Source organism: Rhineura floridana, chromosome 1 (assembly GCF_030035675.1).
Source record: "Rhineura floridana isolate rRhiFlo1 chromosome 1, rRhiFlo1.hap2, whole genome shotgun sequence".
Lineage (NCBI taxonomy): Eukaryota > Metazoa > Chordata > Lepidosauria > Squamata > Rhineuridae > Rhineura > Rhineura floridana.
The window spans coordinates 261,586,728-261,606,607 of record NC_084480.1 but is presented as its reverse complement, the minus strand read 5'-3'; the positions used below and the strand labels follow the sequence as shown (position 1 = coordinate 261,606,607).

The 19,880-nt window shown below is 40.0% G+C and overlaps 1 protein-coding gene across 2 annotated transcripts; it reads right to left on the bottom strand.

Annotated features, from left to right (window-relative positions):
* Nucleotides 1-553: 553 nt before the first annotated feature.
* Nucleotides 554-19,316, bottom strand: UBXN2B (UBX domain protein 2B). 2 transcript variants are annotated; one of them, XM_061599401.1, is made up of 10 exons: nt 18,854-18,939; nt 18,298-18,507; nt 15,837-15,940; nt 13,797-13,847; nt 12,650-12,815; nt 11,399-11,485; nt 9,635-9,744; nt 6,529-6,666; nt 2,903-3,064; nt 554-2,722 (listed from the first exon to the last, which is right to left on the bottom strand). In XM_061599401.1, exons 4-10 carry the CDS (start codon nt 13,820-13,822, stop codon nt 2,560-2,562), a joined length of 852 nt encoding a protein of 283 aa, XP_061455385.1. In that variant the 5' UTR covers nt 13,823-13,847; nt 15,837-15,940; nt 18,298-18,507; nt 18,854-18,939; the 3' UTR covers nt 554-2,559. The 2 variants fall into 2 exon arrangements, with proteins under 2 accessions (XP_061455385.1, XP_061455376.1); XM_061599392.1 differs by lacking the exon at nt 18,298-18,507 and having other exon boundaries at nt 18,854-19,316.
* Nucleotides 19,317-19,880: the final 564 nt, after the last annotated feature.

Sequence of the window (19,880 nt, the reverse complement as noted above, 5' to 3'; positions counted from 1 at the left end):
GTGCGCCGCGAACCAAAAAAGTTTGAGAACCACTGCCTTAGACAAACAGCCCAGCAATTGCTGGAGGCCATATAAGTAACAAGTGGGGATTCTAGGAATTGCCAGACTGCTCTCCACCCAGTCTGTTAATTGATTGACAGAACTAGTGACACAGCAAGGAGCTGTGTGCATATAAGGACATAATGCACACCTAAGTCTTCTTTTTGGAATTTTATTTTCACCCTCTCAGAGGATGATGGGGTAGGAAAAGAGGACTGTGGGTTAAACACAGGATGGGCTGGAGCATTTTTTGCTCTGGTAGCAAACAGGAGGGCCTTTCTCATCTTTATCTTTGTGCTTTTTGTACCCATGTCAGCTGAATGGAAACACTTCAGTTTATATGCTGATTCAAACCCCATCGTCTTCACAAAGTTAGCTAAAATCCATTAGCTATCTTGCGGCTCAACTACCTGTTCCTCAGGCACATAAATCACATTTTTTTTTACTTTTTAAAGAAAATGAAATGCCAGTATGAAAAAAAATGAGGAAACATTATAGTTAAAACATGTTCTTTATTAATTACCACACAAGAGGAAGTTCAATCATGCAGACATTAGATTTACAAAATCTTCCCAAGTTCTACTAAACTTTTTCAAAGATTTGTTTGAAATGTTTCAAAATAATAGATACATGTGTTAACTTCAAGGGAAGAAGCTGAAGAAAACAAAAAAATATTGTTGAGCAATTCAAAATTATTCAGAAAAAAATAGTAAAAAAACCCCCTATTCTCTACATACCGAGAGTGATGCAAGATACACTTCTCTTAATGTATCTCCCTTCATCATCTTTGCTTTGAAAACACAGCAAACTATATTGAAAGTTTATTATTCATCATTTAAATAATGTTGAGTGAGAGTTATATAGCCTGAGTAAGCTCTCTGAAAGGCTACTTTTCCAAGTATAGTCCCAGGATTTAAAGTTAGGCAACTCTTTAACAATCTTAATGGAAACTACATTGGTCAAATTGTCTTTATCAAAACACTTTAAGTAACACATTGGCAAAATATCCACATATTTGGATCAGAAGATAAGGTACAAATTGGACATTTACTTAAACAGAGACAGTGGGGTACCATCATAAGTTTTTGAATTCCCAGATATAAGATTTGTGCACAGAGGCAGGAACACTGTACTAACTGTATATGGAAGTGCACAAATTTTAGTTTGCCTTGGCCAGCCATTATTTCTGGTCACCATTGACCTTCTTTCCAAAGGGACTTCTATCTCTTTATGTCACGTCATGCTATGCTTTTAAGAAGTCACAAAGCTCCTGGTAGGAGGTGCAATTGCCATTAGCAACCAAGTTTGTATATTCCTTCATGGACCCTTGAAGGAATTCCAAAACAGATTTGCACAACCCCTCTGTGTGTGCCTCTCTCCTTATATATTATCTTTAAACCATGAACTCAAGCCACAATTTGGCACACTACTAAAAGTCTTAATATAGACTTACACCAGAGGTTTGCCAAATCATCATTTGGGCTGCAAAGAATGATCCACATGCTTCTGTGTGGTCAAGCCTCTGCAATCATTTCAATAAAGAAAGCCAATCTGCATGTTGAACAAAGTGTACACTCACTGGGTATCTTCACCGAAAAGGACTGCACTAAAGGAGCTTTGCATCATCTGAGCCAAACGAAACAGCTGAATATGAGTGGCTGAATGGCCATATTAATTAGTTTTCAATTGCACATACATTAAGATAAATTACAAATCTCTATTTTAAAACATGTTTTCCCCTCTTACTTCTGTCATAAAAATTAGGGATCATATTTTGCTATAGGAAACTCATAGATATAAAATATTATTGCCCTCACTCTATTCAGCAATCAGCTTCTCATCTCAACAAGAACAATTTCAACAGAGATTAAAAACAAAGGATAGAATAAGCCAAATATCTCACTAGGACAAGATTACAGAATGTGCTAAAATCGTGCTAGATGTGTGGAAGACAACCTATGAACAGAACATTTCCAAGTCATATGATAAGTTTATGCCCTATCTCATCTGATAAAACAGTGCACTCCTATGTGTGTGTGTATAAGAGCCCCAGTGAGTTCAATCGGACTTACTCCCAGGTAATTGGCACAGAATTGCAACCCTACATTTAATGGCTTTAGCTGAGGCACTATGAAGTTTGTCCACAGTTCAAGTCTTACTAGAAAAAGAGGCCCTCTTTCTCAAAAAATTGATTTTACCCACTTATAAATTGCCTGATAATAAAGTTTTATCTTCCTCATCATCTCTGAACGCCCCCCCCAATAATAGAAGTAGTACTTGAATTCACACCAGTTTATTTGGGAAGAATACAAAATCAGTATTTATTAGCAAAACTCTCTGAATTCCATTTCAGACAAATTATCACTGGAAGACAGAACAGTATTAAAAGCCAATTGAAATATTTAAGTGGAAAACTGTTGGTCTCTCTGTCCTTTTTCCCCTCTCTCATTGGAAGCATTTTTGAAGAATATGGAACATTATCCGTTCACAGAAGCTGTATCGCACCAAAAGCCTCAAGATTTACTTTAGCTGCTGTAGAATCACAGTGTTCAATATATCTAATTCTTGTAGTGTCAGGCTTTCGTCTGTAAGCTCTTTATGTGGAAATGTAGTCAGAAGAACAAAGTCAGTGGTGGCAAACAAAGGGCGAGACTGGATAATAAAGTTCCGAATATCTATAATCCTGTTGGCAAGATTATAATTGATATTTTAGTGTTTGGATCAATACAATACACTCTACACTAAAAAAAACCCACAAACCCACTGGTTTTCTCTGAATACTGACAATAATCTTCAGATGACAAGAAGTGATAAGCTAGAACCAAGATCCAGTGGTACAGTACAGTTTAACAGTTAAGCGTACCTGTGTGTTTGATTAAATCTTTGTATTAAACGACTTCCATCTGCCAACCTAATCTGAATTTTAGTTGTTGGCGCAGAGTCATCTATCAGAACAGCAGCATCAAGAAAGGATTTATCCTCTTCTTCAGGAGAAGATGGTGTACTGACAATCTCAGGAGTAAGGCTAAAATAAAAAAAAAACACAAATGAAATAGCAGAAAGACAGTTGAAAGGGCAATGTTAAAGACATTTGTCTATAAGCCAGGACCACTGAAGTCAATGGGACATACTTGCAAATGTGTCTAGAATGAGGTGAATTCTAAATAGATTCTCTTGCCTTACTTATCCAATTTTAGTACCATGTGCAATTTAACAAAACATTAGCTAAATTTTGTGCTCTGATCCTTATGTAACATTTTATATTTAATACAAAGAAAAGGATTTATATTGGATGTTAAGAACTTTTCGGTCATTTAAGGAACAAATTAAAAATATGATCTATCATCCCAAAATATAGAATAGGAAGCTATCTTATATGGAGTCATACTATTGGTCTACATAGCTTAGTATTGTCTACACTAACTGGCAGCAGCTGTCCAGGATTTCAGACCAGGGGTTGTATCCAACGTATTGCTAAGTAAGCATCCTATCTGTGCAAGGATTACTATAGTGCAGCAGGATTTCCCTTCTCTCATCCCTTCATGAGCTCCCTAAATCTGTTCAAAGAGTTCTCCCAATCCTGAGGGGAGAGGAGGGGCACGTGTGAGGGGAGAAGTCCTGTTGCACTAGAGTAATCCTTGCACTGACTGGACATGTTAGTTGAATACTGCACTGAATTCCTGACCTACCCTTACATTTTGCAATGATCCCAAACATTCTAATTGACCAAAAAAGAGGCAGGGTGCCTGTTCGTGTCTGCGTCAGAAGGCATTTAAGTAGAAGCTCAATGGCCATCTATCAGGAATGTTGTAGTTGCAAGATTCCTGCACTGACCAGGGGGTGGACTAGATGACCTTCAAGATGCCTTCCAACTCTATAATGATTCATAGAACTTTAATGGCACAGTTTCTATAACAGAAGCAAAAAATTCAGTCTAATTAAAAAATAAAAATATGTAATTATGTTTAGGTCAATGTAGTAATAAAGTAATAAAACAAGGGCTTCTATGTGATATGTTAAAGAAAAAGTAATCAAAATTATCAGTAACCAGGCATAGATTATATTTTCATACTGTACTCCCTGAGCCAGAACTGAGCTTTTGACACGTTTTATCTTATCTGAAAATTAACATTATTCAGTAAAGCTTCCTGATATGTCTGTGCAATTAACTGAACCTTTGTGAAGTAACACATTAGAAAGGAATGGTCATTCAAAACAGTTGTGCTCTAGAGTCTTTTCTAAAAGAATAAATCTGATTCCATGATCTACTTTGAAAGTTTTAGTACAGAAGAAAGAAAGAAATATATGTATGCAAAATCAGTGCAAAATTTCCACCCTTACAAATTCTGGCTAAAAAGGATGCAGTGGCATTGCATATCCTGGACCAGTATATGTAAACTTCTGATAGCCACAGAGAGATTTATATACAATGGATTAGATCTAGACGAGCCCTTCCGCAAACAGAAAGGCTACTTCCATTCACAAAAAGGACACCATTCCACACTACTTATGATGCAGTTCCAGAGGACTGCCCCTCCACACCCACTCCGGAGCAGCTTTTCAAGGGGATAGAGGAATTGACAAAAGTTTCCTTCATCCCTTTAGTCCTGCAGAGTGTCCTGTGAGCAGAACTCCACTCATGGGAAGTCCAGATGCAACCCAGTATCCATAACCAGTCAGCCTTTAATAATAAAGGAAGCCCGGGTCTACTTCAGTCAAGGGTGGGGAACCTTTTTGGCTTCATGGGCCAGATGCTTATCAGGATTTGACTTGTGGGCCAAATTTGACAGGTGGGCAGGGCTGTCCACCTCTTATGACATCATATGATTAGCACACAGGAGGGGAGGCCATCGGCCAAAATCCTTTGCTTTGTCCTTAAGTCTCTGTGACTGGGGATTTAAGGGAGGGGGGAGACTTGTAAAAGCCTCTTCCAAATCTCCCCCTCCCTCTTTAAGTCCCTGATCACTGAGAATAAAAAGGGAAATGCAGGGAAACTTGGAAAAGGTTTTAAGACAGTCCCTGCTCTCCTGTTTGAGCTAACAGGAGTGCAGGAGCTGTCTTACATTTTGTAACAGTGACATGCACACAAGTTGCTTCGAAGGGTGCTTTTGCGCATGGCTTTAATCCCTGCTCAGCTGGTGAGTGGGGATTAAATCCTGAGACTTTGGCTGTGCAGTACTGTTCCCTGCTGGAAACAGGATTGTGCAGTCAAGATACGATTAAACCTTGTCCTCCTGCCCATCAGCTGATGTCATGAGTGGGTGTGGTTTGGGGACAATGGCCTTGGGGGCCAAACGGATGCCTAAGGTTCCCCACTCCTGACTTAAATCAACTGATTTAAAAGAATAGAGCAATTAATGAATATTTCAATTAGCATTACTAGGCATATAATTACAGTAGGGTCCCACTCATACGCCGGGTTACATTCCGGACCCCCGCTGTAAAGCGAAAACCGCTGTAAAGCGGAACTCATTTAATAGAATGGTGCGCAATGCCCAAAAACCGCCGTAAAAGCGGAACAAGCGCTGTATGAGTGGGGCTTGTGTCTAATTGAGACCGCTGTATTAGCGAATTGCTGTAAAGCGGGGCCCTACTGTACCATGGAGAAAATAACACTAAAGGCATAATCCTTTACATATATATTCAGAAGTCCCACTGTGCAAACTTAACCTAATTATTTTTTCTAATATCACATCTTTCAATAGTTCTAACCAGTAAGAGAATCAGTAACCTCTCCTAGAATTAACCTAAAGGACATAAATTTAGTAATCAATGGAATAAAACTTTAGAAAAGCTTGAACCCTAACCAAGTCCATTGTTTTATGAAGTTACCAAACCAAAACACTAATACTAAAGCAAATGATTAGGAAATCATTTGAAGTGAGATTTGCGTGAGGAGCATTTATTCTGCATAGCGTTCAGACTACCTATAGCATGAGTGGGGAACCTGCAGTCCATAGGCCAGATGGTGCAAGGGGTGCCTCCCCATTGGCCAACCGGATGCCTAAGGGAAGCAACAAGCACTTAGCACATTACCTCAGGGGATGTGTGTATGAAAGAGAGAGATTCTTCTGCAAAGAGGTATAAGGAGAGGACAGTTAACCCCTTCCTCCCCAGCTATGACCCTCCCTCCCTTGTCCCCACAATGCAGCAATTAGGCTTTGAAAAACCAGGTTCTATGGTTGCCAAAGAAAGATTTCCTTCTTAGTTGAATGGAGGAACAGAGATGTGAAGAGGAGGCAGCGGGGGGGGGGGAGGGAGAGAAAAGAGGAAGAATGGAATGAATGTGTGCAAGTGTGTAAGTATATGGGTGAGAAAGTACTGGCTCTGGGCCCTGCCCACCGCAGGTATGCAGTCCCCAACAGATTTCCACTGAAGTGATGTGGCCTTCAGCAGAGAGGGAAACATTTCCCACTTGTGGCCTACAGTATAGAACGGCCTTTGGTATTTTATATTTTTATAAACCAAGGATTTTTAAAAAAAATTAACCTTCCAAGTTTCTGGCCTTCTCCACTGAAAGCTTTGAATTTCAATCTGGGTCTTACATATTCCTGCTCCTGATGGTCTTCCATATCCAAATTAACTTGGCCTCCATGCACCAATCGTTGAAGTTCTGCAGGAATCTCTCTTAATAGCAGAAATAAAGCAAACAAATAAAAATAACAAAATTAATGCAGGAGCATAATTAGCAAGCTGAACAGCGATAAAACTTAGAAGTATTCAACAGGGACTATATCACGTCTTTAATATATGAATAAATATTTGAGATGATTTAACGTCAATTTTGTTGCCTCAGTCCTCTATACCATCCTCATTCACATTTTACAGTTTTTGTTAAGTCACTTTGACTTCACTTTTTTGAAAAAAGACTAATAATATAAATAATAATTTATATTATAAATGGAGGCAGCGTGCTTCTGAATATCAGTTGCTTGAAACTGCAAGACGGGAGAGTGCTGTTGTGCTCAGATCCTATTTGTGAGCTTCCCTTAGGCACCTGGTTGGCCACTGTGACAACAGGATACTGGACTAGATGGACCACTGGCCTGATCCAGTAGGCTCTTCTTATGTTACTACAGCACAGAGGAAATAGCTTGTTTAGAATGCAAACCTATACACAGTTATCTCAGAGGAAGTTCCAAAGATACTTATTTAAAACAACTTACTTCTGAGCTGACATATTTAGGATTGTGCTGTTACTATATACAAGAAATATACAAGGAAGTTGTTGTGGAGAGAGGGGGAATGGGGGAAATTATCTATACTTTACTTGCAAGCCACATTTTGAAGCCACAGGATGCATAAAGGAACGTCTAGAAGAATTACTGGGATGTTACAGGATTTGGTGTTCATATACTATTCTGTGGCTGCGAATAATATAACCCCTTGTGAAAGAAAAACCCTTTTTTGGTAATTTTTTAATACAAAACTTTCCCTATAAAAATCAACCTGTTTCCATAAAATCATATACTGTATGTAGAAAACATGTTTGCTCACATATCAAATCATGGGACAAGTGGAATTCGAGTAATTGTTATTTATTCCTTTGATTTGGAAACCACTTCTTTTGAGGATTAGCTGATTGCAAATTACTAAATATTTTCTTTCCCTTCTCCTAATGATCCACCTGAACCTTTGAATCTACATTATCATAAGTTAAGCCCCTTTGAAGCTATTTGGACCAGTGCTCAGGATGCTAAACTTTCTGATCCTAGGACCTCTCTGCCTATGAAAAAAAATATTTCTGTTCCATAAGAAGATACAAATATAATTGATTAATTAATTTTTAAGACTGAAGGGTTGGCTTTTACTTACACCCATGCAATCACAGATAAATTTAGTTTCATTTCCCTTTTAATTTCAGGTGAGCGGGTAAGGTTTTGTTAGAAGACATATGGCGTGTCATGACCCTGCTGTCAAAACTCCTGTTCTTCAGGAAGTTTGGCTGGGATTCTGAAGAAGGAATTGCTCTCTTGGCCAGCCCCAAGATGTACATAACCAACTGGAAGCACTTGCACAAGAAGAGGTGATTGTGCCATTATCTCTTCAGTCCAAGGCCATTATGCATCCTCTCACTTAGAGGATCCTAGCTTAGAAGCCCTAATGCAGGGATAGGGAACCTTTTACAGCCTAGGGACTCATGGGCAACCTTGCAGGGCCCACATCCCAGCAGTGGGTGAAGATGGAGAAACAGATGCAACTTTTACCTTTGTACAGTTGGCTACATTCCAGCCATGCAAAAGCCAAAGGCTTCTACACCCACCACTCTCTATCCAGGCAAGCAAGATGTATAATCACAGTTCAAGGTCAAATTCCAGCCAGGCAAAAACACCTAAGGAGGGCCCCTTCCTTGCTATCCTTCCGTCGGCAGGCAAAGACTTTTTTATTCCGACAGGCTTTTGGACTTGAAGATGTTTAAGATAGGGCCTCATAAGGTCTGTTGTATTGTTCTATGGTCCTATTCTTAATGTCTTAAATTGACTTAGTATCTTAAGTGTATGTTTCATGGTTTTAATGTCGCGAATAGTTTAATTCTATTTTAATTGTATATTTTTGTATGTTTTTTTTACCTATGTGTAGTTTTTATTTGTAAGCCGCCCTGAGTTCCAGTTTTGGAAAAAGGGCGGGGTAAAAATAAAGATTCATTTATTCATTCATTCAAGGAGTAAGGTAAAATGGGGCATGGCCTGGGGCCAGATAAGGAGGCATGGAAGGCCACATTCAGTTGTTGGGCCTGACGTTCCCCACCTCTGCCCTAGTGGAACCACAGCTTCCTGTGCTCCATCAAAGTCAATGATTGCTAAAACAGGCTGGGCCCCTTTAAATGAAGAGGCTCCTCTTGCCAAAGGAGAAACTGAGATAGTGTTGCAGTTCCTACCTAAGGCTCAGTCCAAGGAGGAATGTTGCTGAACGAGTAGCTGAGCCTTATATTCTCTTGATGCTACTGAGACTATCACTTGTGGAATGAATGAATAAATAAAGCTTTGTGGAAAAGGAGGTGTGCCAGGCCAAGCCAATTCAGCAGCATCCCCATACCTAACCTAGCACTTTGCCTTAGATTTCTTAGATCCCTTCTCCAACTGCAGGTCCTTGGACTTCTCTGGAGGCCTTAGCAGTTCCCAAATTTTCAGAGGGATATAGTTAACGACAGCCTCAGAAGGCTTTAAGTGCATGTGGAAACTTTCTGCATAGACTTTTGAGTGTCACTTAGCAAATTTAATTCAAGTTGTGTTTTAATATATTTAGCACAGTTATATTTGAAGATTTTTAAAATAAATAAATTGGAAGGAACCAGAAGAAAAGCTTTTATCTAGAGAAGTCTGCAGAAGGACTTTCAAACCTATCTTCTCTCTCTTAGCTCACCTCTGCCACATCAGGGTTGTTTCTGATATATGGGGGTGAAAATCAAATTTAGTCATGGAAATCCCCAATTACAAGGTTAACCCCCACCTCTTTATTGTACATTCATGCCTGGATTCTGCTGTACATTAGCATGAAATCTGGGTTATTTACTAATTTCTTCAGTTCTGACAAGTCACCTTGCTGGGAAACCAACACAAATGTGTTCCTATAGTAACAAATACTATAAACTTACCCTCTTTTAACAGACTCAAGAAACTGAGCATTTACTGGATCTGTGTAGGATCTCAACTCTCCATCATCTAAGCTGAAACCATTCTTCCACAGTTTAAGCAAAATTTGAACCTATCAATAAATCAGATGTATTTTGAAAATGTATAAGAAAATGTAAAATAATGTAAAAACATATTTCTTTTTGTCTGTTTCCCAGTACTATAATACTTGGCTTAAAATGAGTCTGTGCCAGTTGCATATGAACCTATGCCATCTGAATCTAAGCAGACACATTAGCGCCAGTTCAGAGTCCAGCAGAGCGCCATTGTGTTTTTGTAGCTATATGTGACTCTTCAGTGAATGGAAATTCTCTTATTTGAATTCATTCTGCCCTGATGGAATGTTAACGCCAATAACAATGGAATGGTACTTGCTAGTCTACTGGTCAAGATAAGTATTTTTCAAGAATGTCTTGCAAAGACAGGATGCATAAACACTGCCAGATATCATTGAACCCAGGTCATATTACATTTATATCAAGAAATCAAAACAGTAAAATTGTGAACTGTTTGGGTTCTGGATTCCAGACCAAACTAGTGCTTTTTCTGTGATGGTACTCATTGTCACCTCTTTTTTTGCTGCCCATATCAGCCATTTTGTGCTGACACTCAGGGCGTTTTTATCAAGATACAAGTACTGGCACCTCATTTTTTTACAAAGACAGAACAAAACACTGCATATAGCAATGTACATTCAGAAGAAACACAAATTTGACATGCTCTCTAGTTAGCAGATATCAGAGAAACTCACTTTGTACCCTTCACTTCATATAGAATTTGTACTTATTTTAGGACAGCAAACACTAAGACTAAGGGTTGCATTTAAGACTAAGGGTTGTATTCAACTGAGTCCTACTCAGGACCCACTGAAATTAATATATCTAAGTTAATCGTGTTTAGCAACTTCAGTGTGTTTATTCTGAGTAGGACTGATATTGAATATCATCCTAGTCTTTACCAGGAGAATCACCTTAATAATACCCGTTTCCTGACTAGTTCTAGAATTCATATTCCTAACCTCTTATACAGCAAGAATTACATTGCCTGTAAAATATTTCTCTTTACATCAACGTTGTATGAAATGTATGGTAACATAAAATGATCTTGGTACTTACTTACAATATAATGCACAACCTATGAGTAACTTCTTTTGCAGTGGGGTATGACATTCAGCAACCACACATTAAGTAGACAAGGTTTGTATGCAGTTAATACCTCTTTAGTGTAACAGGCAGGGCCGGCGCCAGAGGGAGACCAGGGTGGGGCCTGGCTGAGGGCCCCTGGATCCCAGAGAGGCTCCTGAAGGGCCCCTCCTTAGGGTTGGTGGGTAGCGCTCCCATTCTGCGATCTGCAGCAGTATCAGCTTCCAACCCTGCTGTGGATTGCAGAGAGGGAGCTCCCAGGCACCCCCTCTACAACTGTATAGGCCCGCAATACCCGCCTGCATGCCCCACCTACCTCTCCCATTGGGGTGAATGCTGGCTGCATACATGCATGCATGGCATCAACCAAGATGGCGATGGAGGCATCAGCCCCTTAGGGAAGTCTTGGCCGCCATCTTGGTTGATGTTAGCCATGCGCACGCAGTGTGCCCAGCATTTACCACAAAGGGAGATGCAGGTGTAGGCAGGAGATGTGGGCCCAGGGCAGACTGGTGTCCAAGGGTCCAGTTGTGCCTGGTGCAGGCCCTCATAACAGGGAATTATGTTCACCATATTTTTACTTACATCTTGTCCATACTGATTTTCTCCATAGATATATTCGGAGCGCTTCAGAGTTGAGTTGCCCAATCTGTATCCACCACCAGAAAATGACTAATAAAATATTTAAAATGCAGATGTGTTACAAAGTAGCAACAACTATTTGCATTTATTTGAAATTAGCTAATTACTAAATAAATTAACAGATCATTGTTTAATCAATTAATAAATACTTTGCAAAATATGCACTCTGTAGATTAGAAACCATGTCTCTGGGGAGAAAAACATTTGGCAAAAAGTCACTGTCAACTGGTTTAATCTTTACTTAATCAAATAATAATTAAACACAAAGCAGTATTTTTTGTGTGTAGTGACAGTCCAGTCTGCTTCTCTTCTAGCGAGCAGGGGGTCATTTCCACACTTCTCACGGTTACTGGTTTACACTGGAGTTCCTGCAAAGGCTAAGTTCAACCACAATGCCAAACAATGCTTTTTGATCAACCAGGATCTGGAAGCAAAGTTTGAAGCAGGTTTGCAACCTATGGTCTGGCATGTGGTTGAAACGCCACAGTCCCGGCTGTTTTCACATCCAGAGAGATAGTAGGGAATTTAAGAAGCAAAGTGCCAAACAGACAGAAAACAAGAGCAGACAAGCAGCTCTAAACAGTGGCTTGTTTGTTGGATATTTCCAACTACAGTTTGTTCAGGTTCCACTGCAGAAACTATGGGTTGGTGCAATGGCTCAAGTCAGAAGTATGAAAAGTAGTTGTCAGGGATATACCACAGCGAACACTGACTGAACAAGCACTGGGGATGGGGTGTGGCCACGAAGCACTACATATAATGCTGTTCATTTTGCTCAATAAAATGAAGTGGCCAGTAATTTCTAAGGGGATACTTACCATGCCATGTGGGCTAATTATATTCTTGGGTTCAATTGTAGGCAGCAGTGTTTCCATACTATTTTTTGTACAAAACATACTGAGCCACGCTTTCCCCCCTCACATGACCCTCTCCCTCAGTTAAGACATGAGCATTTAGAGTTAATTGCTGCCAGTTTCTGCCTGGCAGATAAAAGGTCCTAGATAGCTGTTAAAAGCTGGCATATGTAATGGAGTACACTTTACCCTTCAACTCCCCAAAGGCAGCACATTTTGTAATGAAAATACATAAGTAATTTTTTAAAAGAAGGAATCAAGCACTGTACATATCAAATAAAAGCATTTTTGCATGAAAATAATCGTGCTTTTCCAATATAAAATGACTGCATCTACTCACTTTAGCTTTGTGACTATCTCCCGAGGCTCTTGATACTTCATCTAAAGGGACTGCCCCATGTTCTCTTGCTTCTTTGAAAAGTTCATCGACAATTTTACTGGATGTTATATTATTAGATGGTCCAACAACATCGAGCCCCCTATATTCTGAATCGCCTGAGTAAAATCTTTTTAAAAAGCCAACGATATTAATCAGTCATAACTTTTAAGAAACTTTCAAACATAACTACGTTCTTTAGGGTGGGGGGTATACCATGACTGTAATCTGTCTCAGATGGTAAAGTGGGTCTGGCTTTGCTTTCCAGAGTAAGTTCCCAGGGTCAGGAACCTGTCATACATGTAATTTTCTTAATTTAGATTTTAAATTTACATATAGGATCTTGATCCTTGAGGCTTTATAATTCCATATATACTTATTCACTTCATATTGGATTTTGTTTTGTTTTCTGCAATACTTTTTGCAGAGGTTTAACAGGTAATGATAGGGAAAAATATTATTCTGAGTAGTATTTTCATCTTAGCAATAGCCATCCTCCCTAACCATGAAATTGGGAATTTTGCCCATTTTTTTAATAGAACTCATGGGCATACAATAAAGCAGGATGTTAGAGGATATAGGACAGACAAAAGAAAGTACTTCTTCACACAATGCGTAGTTAAACTATGGAATTCACTCCCATAGGAGGCAGTGATAGTCACCAACTTGGATGGCTTTTTAAAAGAGACAAAATAATGGAGGATAAGGCTACTAGCCATGATGGCTCTGCTCTGCCTCCACAGTCAGAGGCTGTATGTTTCTGAATGCCAGTTTCTGGAAACCGCAGGAGAGGAGAGTGCTCTTGCACTCAAGTCCTGCTTCCAGGCTTCCCACAGGCATATGGCTAGCCACTGTGGGAACAAGATGCTGCACTAGATAGGCCCTTTGCCCAATCCAGCAGGGTTCTTCTTATGTTATGTTAGTATGATCTTAACCCCCTAATCAGTGGAAGAGTATCCCCCAACTACTGGGGATGGCAACTATTATTACAGCTGGGGACAACAACTAACACTATAAAGACATGAAAAGTTTAAAGGAAAAACGGGATGTAAAAACTTAAACACACTACTTATGGATGTTAAAAATCAATAAAAGTTTTTTTTAATAGTACCTTTGGTTCTTCTTGTCATCACTCATACTTCTTTCTGGTTTCCGTAAGCTTCTGAAGAAGTCAGCCAAGAAACATTCATTTATTATTCCATTTATTTTACATCAATCTTAAATGCAGGTATTTTGAAAATAAATTTCTGATATCCAACCTCTGTATAGTTCATAGCTTATGACAGGCAAATGTATGTTAGACGACTCGAGCTATAATAATATAGCATGCAAGTGCTGCACAAAAATCAGTCTACAACAAATTAGTATAATAATAACCTTGCCACAATGTTGCTCAACTTTCATGAATTTCATTGGGGCTTACAGTGCCTTACAAAAGTACTCAGACCCCTGACCAATGCTCTCATATTGCTGCATTACAAATGGTACATTATAATTTCATTCTGTATGATATTTTATTTTGAACCACTGAAACTCAAATCAATTATTGTAAGGTGACATTGGTTTTATGTTGGGAAATGTTTGTAAGAAACATAAAAAACTGAAAATGTGGCTTGCATAAGTATTCAACTCCTGTGCTGGGGAAACTCCCAGTTTACACAGATGAAAGAAACTGCCCTATCGAGGACACAATTACCTTACCATTGGCTTCTACCTGCGAACCATTAAAGTTGTTGTCATATTGTCAGGATAAAAACCCCACTGTTGAAGGATCATTGGTCAGGCTGTAGATCTGAAGGAAAATGAAGACCAAAGAGCATTCTACAGAAGTGAGAGATAATGTAATACAAATGCATAGATTAGGAAAAGGGTACAAAAGAATATCCAAGTGTTTGGATATCCCAGTGAGCACAGTTGAATCAATAATTAGGAAGTGGTAGCTGCATCACACCACCTAGGCACTGCCAAGAAAAGGCTGTCCCTCAAAACTCAGCGCTCAAACAAGGAGGAGACTTGTGAGAGAAGCCACAGAGGAGCTATAGAGTTCAGTGGCTGGGAGTGGAGTAATGGTGCACCAGTCAACCATATCAACAGCTCTGTATAACACTGGCCTGTATGGGAGGGTGGCAAGAAGAAGCCGTTACACAAAAAAGTACTACCTGAAAGCACATCTGGAGTTTGCCAGAAAGCATGAGTGCCTCAGCTGCGATGTGGAAAAAGCTTTTGTGGTCAGAGGAGATCAAGATAGAGCTTTTGGGCCAAAACTCTTTGGCGCAAACCTAACACTGCCCATGCTCTAAGACACACCATCTCTACAATGAAGTATGGTAGTGGCAGCATCATGCTTTGGGGATGCTTCTCATCAGCAGGGACTGGGCATCTTGTTAAAATCAAAGGGAGTGAATCTGCCAAGAAGAATGGGCTAAAATCCCTCCGACACTATGTGCAAAGCTCGTACATACCCACCCCAAAAGATTTATAGCTGTTATTGCAGCAAAAGGTGGCTCTACCAAATATTAATGTGTGGGGGTTGAATTCTTATGCAAGCAACATGTTTCAATTTTTTATGTTTCTTACAAACATTTCCCAACATAAAACCAATGTCATGTTACAATAACTGATTTTGAGTTTCAGTGTTTCAAAATAAAATATCATACAGAATGAAATTACAATGTACCGTTTGTAATTTAGTAAAATGACAGCATTGGTCAGGGGTCTGAGTACGTTTGCAAGGCACTGTATATGGAAGGTCCACCATGGTCCCTTGGCTTCCTAATAAAAAACAGCAACTCACACTGCAATCCATTGCATGTTTTCTTGGAAGCAAGTACCAATGTGCTCAACAGGATTTACTCTCATACCAACATGTTCAGCGATATAGGAAGAGACACCTCTGCACTGAGAAACATGGGTTGCATCCAATACTAGACTTACTCAGAGCTGACCCATTGAAATTAATGAACATGGCTAACATGGGTCCATTAATGTTAATGAGTCTACTCTGAGTAAAACTTAGTTGGATGCAAGCTTTCATTTTTTAAAAAATGCTTGATTAATATCTGCATTTCTGAGATCACATTTATAGGAACTATCACAGTTAATTTAAACCGTTTGACAGTTTCATATAAAATTAATAAAAGCCCTTCTTTACCTTTGCACTGGTAATCTTGGATGACTGGTCACTCCAGCTGTTGGTTTATCAGAATGAGATGGTTGTCTTTTAATTTCATCTTCATATAATCCAGCCAATGCTAGCTGTACAGAACATTAGATGTTTTAGTCTACATCTATAGAGTGAAGAAACATTGTATTCAAGCTCTACCTTTTAAACAAACAAAAAAGATGGCTAATTCATCCTGCTCAAACATACATATCACATTGAAAGAACAGCCATTTGCCAAGTGAAAAGTGCTAAACGCCAGAAAAGGGCAACACTTGTTAACACAACAGCTAAACAGCATTTCTTCATGACAGCTATAAAACCTTTCCTTAGAAGGCTGAGTGTTATTATTGTTGTTGTTATGTGCCTTCAGGTCGATTAAGACTTCAGTATTAAACAGTATAGTGAGGGCAAATGTAGCAAACTGAACAAGAAACATGGTTAGACACAATGGTCTGGTTTGCACATCACATTGATTTAGTTTAAATCAATGTTTTAGGGCATAGTGTTTAGAAGAGTACTGCTCCTGCTGTGCCACAGATTAAAAAAGCTGGCGTCTGATTAGTCATGTTGTCTGAACCCAGGAACATGGTTTGTTGTCCTCATTTCAAATTATGATTTTATGCGATACACAAACTGGGCCAATATTAACTTCCACTGACTTCTAGAGCAGGAATGGGGAACTAAACCTCCCATTCAGTATTGTAATGGCAAATTCAGAGGTGCAGGATCCCTTCATGATAGTCACACCATGCCCCCTCACAGCCATGCCCCCAGGATTGCAGTCTCTTCTGCAATTACAGAATTATAGAACCACTCAGTCTCTCTCTCTGATGGCTAAACATTGTCAGAAATGTTTTGATTTTAAGAATTCTGAAATGAAGTCAAGTGAGGGACTAGGATTTGGGAGACAAAGGTACTGTGCCCTGAACCTCACTTCTCACTTATCCTAGGAGCCAATCGGCATGAAAGGGGAGGTGTGTTTTCAGTGACTGACACACCTCCTTCCACTGTGATTGTATCCAATCAGCACAAAAGGACAAGGAAGCATGTTGTTAGCCAAGTGAAAAGACTCTTCTCAGTAGCTAACACACTCCTCTTTCACATTGATTGGCTCATATATAAGTCCCTGCTCCCAAAAAAGTAAGGGGTCTACAAACCACCCCCATGGCCTCAGACAACTATACACCTGCTCCCATTATCCCTGACCATTAGCCATGCTAGCTGGGACTGATGTCCCAACATCATCTATGGGCCACAGATCCCCATTCTTGCTGTAGGTTCTGTGGAAGTTAAAACTTCGTATGAGCATTTGCTCTAGAATTGTGTGTCCCAAACAGTTTTCCCCATGGACCAGCTAAAAATTGCTGAGGGTCTTGGTAGACCAGTTAATGATCTTTCTGCCTGTTGTGGCAATTGTAATAATGTATAAGATCCTCTATGATTTTGAATTGTATTTTTAATTTTAATTGTATTTTACAGACCACCTGAATGAAGCCCAAGGACCACTGGTAATTCACAGACCACAGTTGGGGAATCCCTGCTCTAGAATATATACTTCAGTCCACGCAAGAGGCAGCAGATTTGATGGTAGAAATATTATGAGACTTGCCATATTAACTAGGCAGTTATCAAAATCCTTTTTGATTTAAAGTCTATGAAGATTAACTTCACCATTATAAAAGTACTCAGTTATATACATTCCTGTTTGGTTTTTGCACAATTACTATTTAGCCTTCTGTATTGTTCATAGTGAGTAGTGGATGTAGGTCAGGTACTTGGCAATGATGTGGGAAAAATAATGCTATGTAATTTTGCGTTGGATCGTATTGGTGCCTTTACAACTGGCCCTGAACCAATGACATAAATCCATGGGGAATAACAAGTAAAAAATAAAACAAAAGAGAAATGCTATATGTTTTGTTTCCACATTCAAAACCTAAAATATTATAGTTTTATCGAGTTTCCCTACTTGTGGATGTTTCATTGTAGATGATTTTGAAAATCTGGATTAGAAACAGCAAATATTAAAATTAAGGGAGCCAGATGCCATTTTAATGACAAGCTGTTTCAGGGTTAAGGTACAAAGTATTCAGGACAACAACAGGTTTTTCATAAACATTTTAATACTATATAGAACTGTGAAGTTTGAATATAGTCACACACAAAAATCACAGCTTCAGATGCTGGATGAAATTCTTGCATCAGTGCACTTGATCAATTTTACAAAGCTGCTATGACTTATGGAGGAAAACCATTCTTTGTACCTAATACTGTGGGCCAAAATAATAATAATAATAATAATAATAATAATAATAATAATAATAAATTTAGGATATTTAACAAATAAGTCAACATTCAACAACTGAAAGCCTAAAACTTGATATGAACATAAACATGAACTAGTATCGCTGAGCAAAATGTCTCTGGCCACAACCTTACATCCTCTTACCTGGGAGTAAGTCCCATTGAATTCAGCGATGTTTACTTCTGAGTAGGCATGCAGAGCAGTGCACTGTCAGTGCAGTTTCTATCAGTGATTTTAGTTCACCATGAACCTCTGAGTAAACGGCATTTCCAGCTCTTAACTGATATTTAAAAGTTATCCCTAGTACAAACAAGGTTTTGCAACATGGTGAACACACCTTAAGAGAGGTTTCACCTAAGGAAAAGAGTGTCATCGTCAATGGAATGCCAGTTACGCCTATTGGAAGAAATGACGGTACCGAGATATAACTCAGTTCCCCAGAAATAAGCTTGCCATAAGCGTATCCATATAGTGACCGCTCCCATGTTGTTCCCTTACACAGGTCAGGATGGTCATTCTGGATCCCTCCATCACCACCCCCATCAAAACAAACCCCCAAACACCACGGCTCGTTTCGCCCAGACGCTGCTGGAGTTTTCGAGGCGGAGCAACTCTCAGAAAGGGGAGGCGACATTGACAGTCCCCTTCGGTTGTATTATACACTCCCTTCTCCCTCCTTCCGTAACCGCCCCCCCCATACCTGCAGATCTCGAACGGTGGGCGGCCTACCGCTTCCACGGCGCCCTTTCTCTCGCCTCAGCCCGCTGGTGCCAGCTGCTGTTGTGTCCTCCCCTTCCGCTGCCGCCGCCGTCTCCTGCTGCCCGATGCTTGCCCCATCATCCGCCATCTTTAGCGAAGGAGTCGCTCCCACGAGCCCGAGGTTTGCGCTACAACGAGGCGCAGGGACGTGGGCGGGATCGCTGAGGAGCTCTTCCGGCAGCGCGTGTAGCCATAGTAACGAGAATCCAGGAGCAGGACCACTTCAGTAACGAGCAGGGCCACTTCAGACGCCCTTTACAAGCCGAACTCTGCCTCCGCCTCTGGCTCGTCTGCGCGTGCCCACTTTGCATTTGTTACACCCTCAGAGGTGCCCCGTTCCTCGTGTCATCTGATTCAAAAAGGGTACACCCGCCAATAGGCAACGCTTGCTTCCGGTTAACCCCCCCCAAATAATAATTATTTCGTTCTATAGACATTTCTTCCATGAACGACTATGAAACGGCGCCCCCCTCCACCTTGGAGCCGCACTGGCAATCGGCAACGCGCCGTGGAGCCCTGACTCACCCACACTTACAAATGTCACCTCCATAGAAAACTTATAATGAAGAGGCTTGAAGAAGCCCTTCGTGCTTTGACTACTTTATTGGCTGCTAAAAAGAAAGGGAAAGGGGGTAACTTTCAGTGCAATCCTATACATATTTATTCAGATGTAAATCCCATTGTTTTCAGTAGGGCTCCCAGGTAACTGTGTGAAGGATGTGGGCAACCTTTCTTGAGCCCTTCACCTAATATTTGCGTGACAAACCTGTCCAAGGATTGCTGTCTCATGAAGTGTGAAAGCTACTTCTTGAATAAACCTCTGGCAGCTTTTGGTCACTGATGAATGACTAAAGTTCTGTAAAAGAAAAATCTGTAATGAATTAAAAGCAGTTGGATTCCTAGGAGTGAATTCTGAGGAGATGGATCAAATTACCAATAGATGAGTATTAAATGTTCCAAAACTAGTT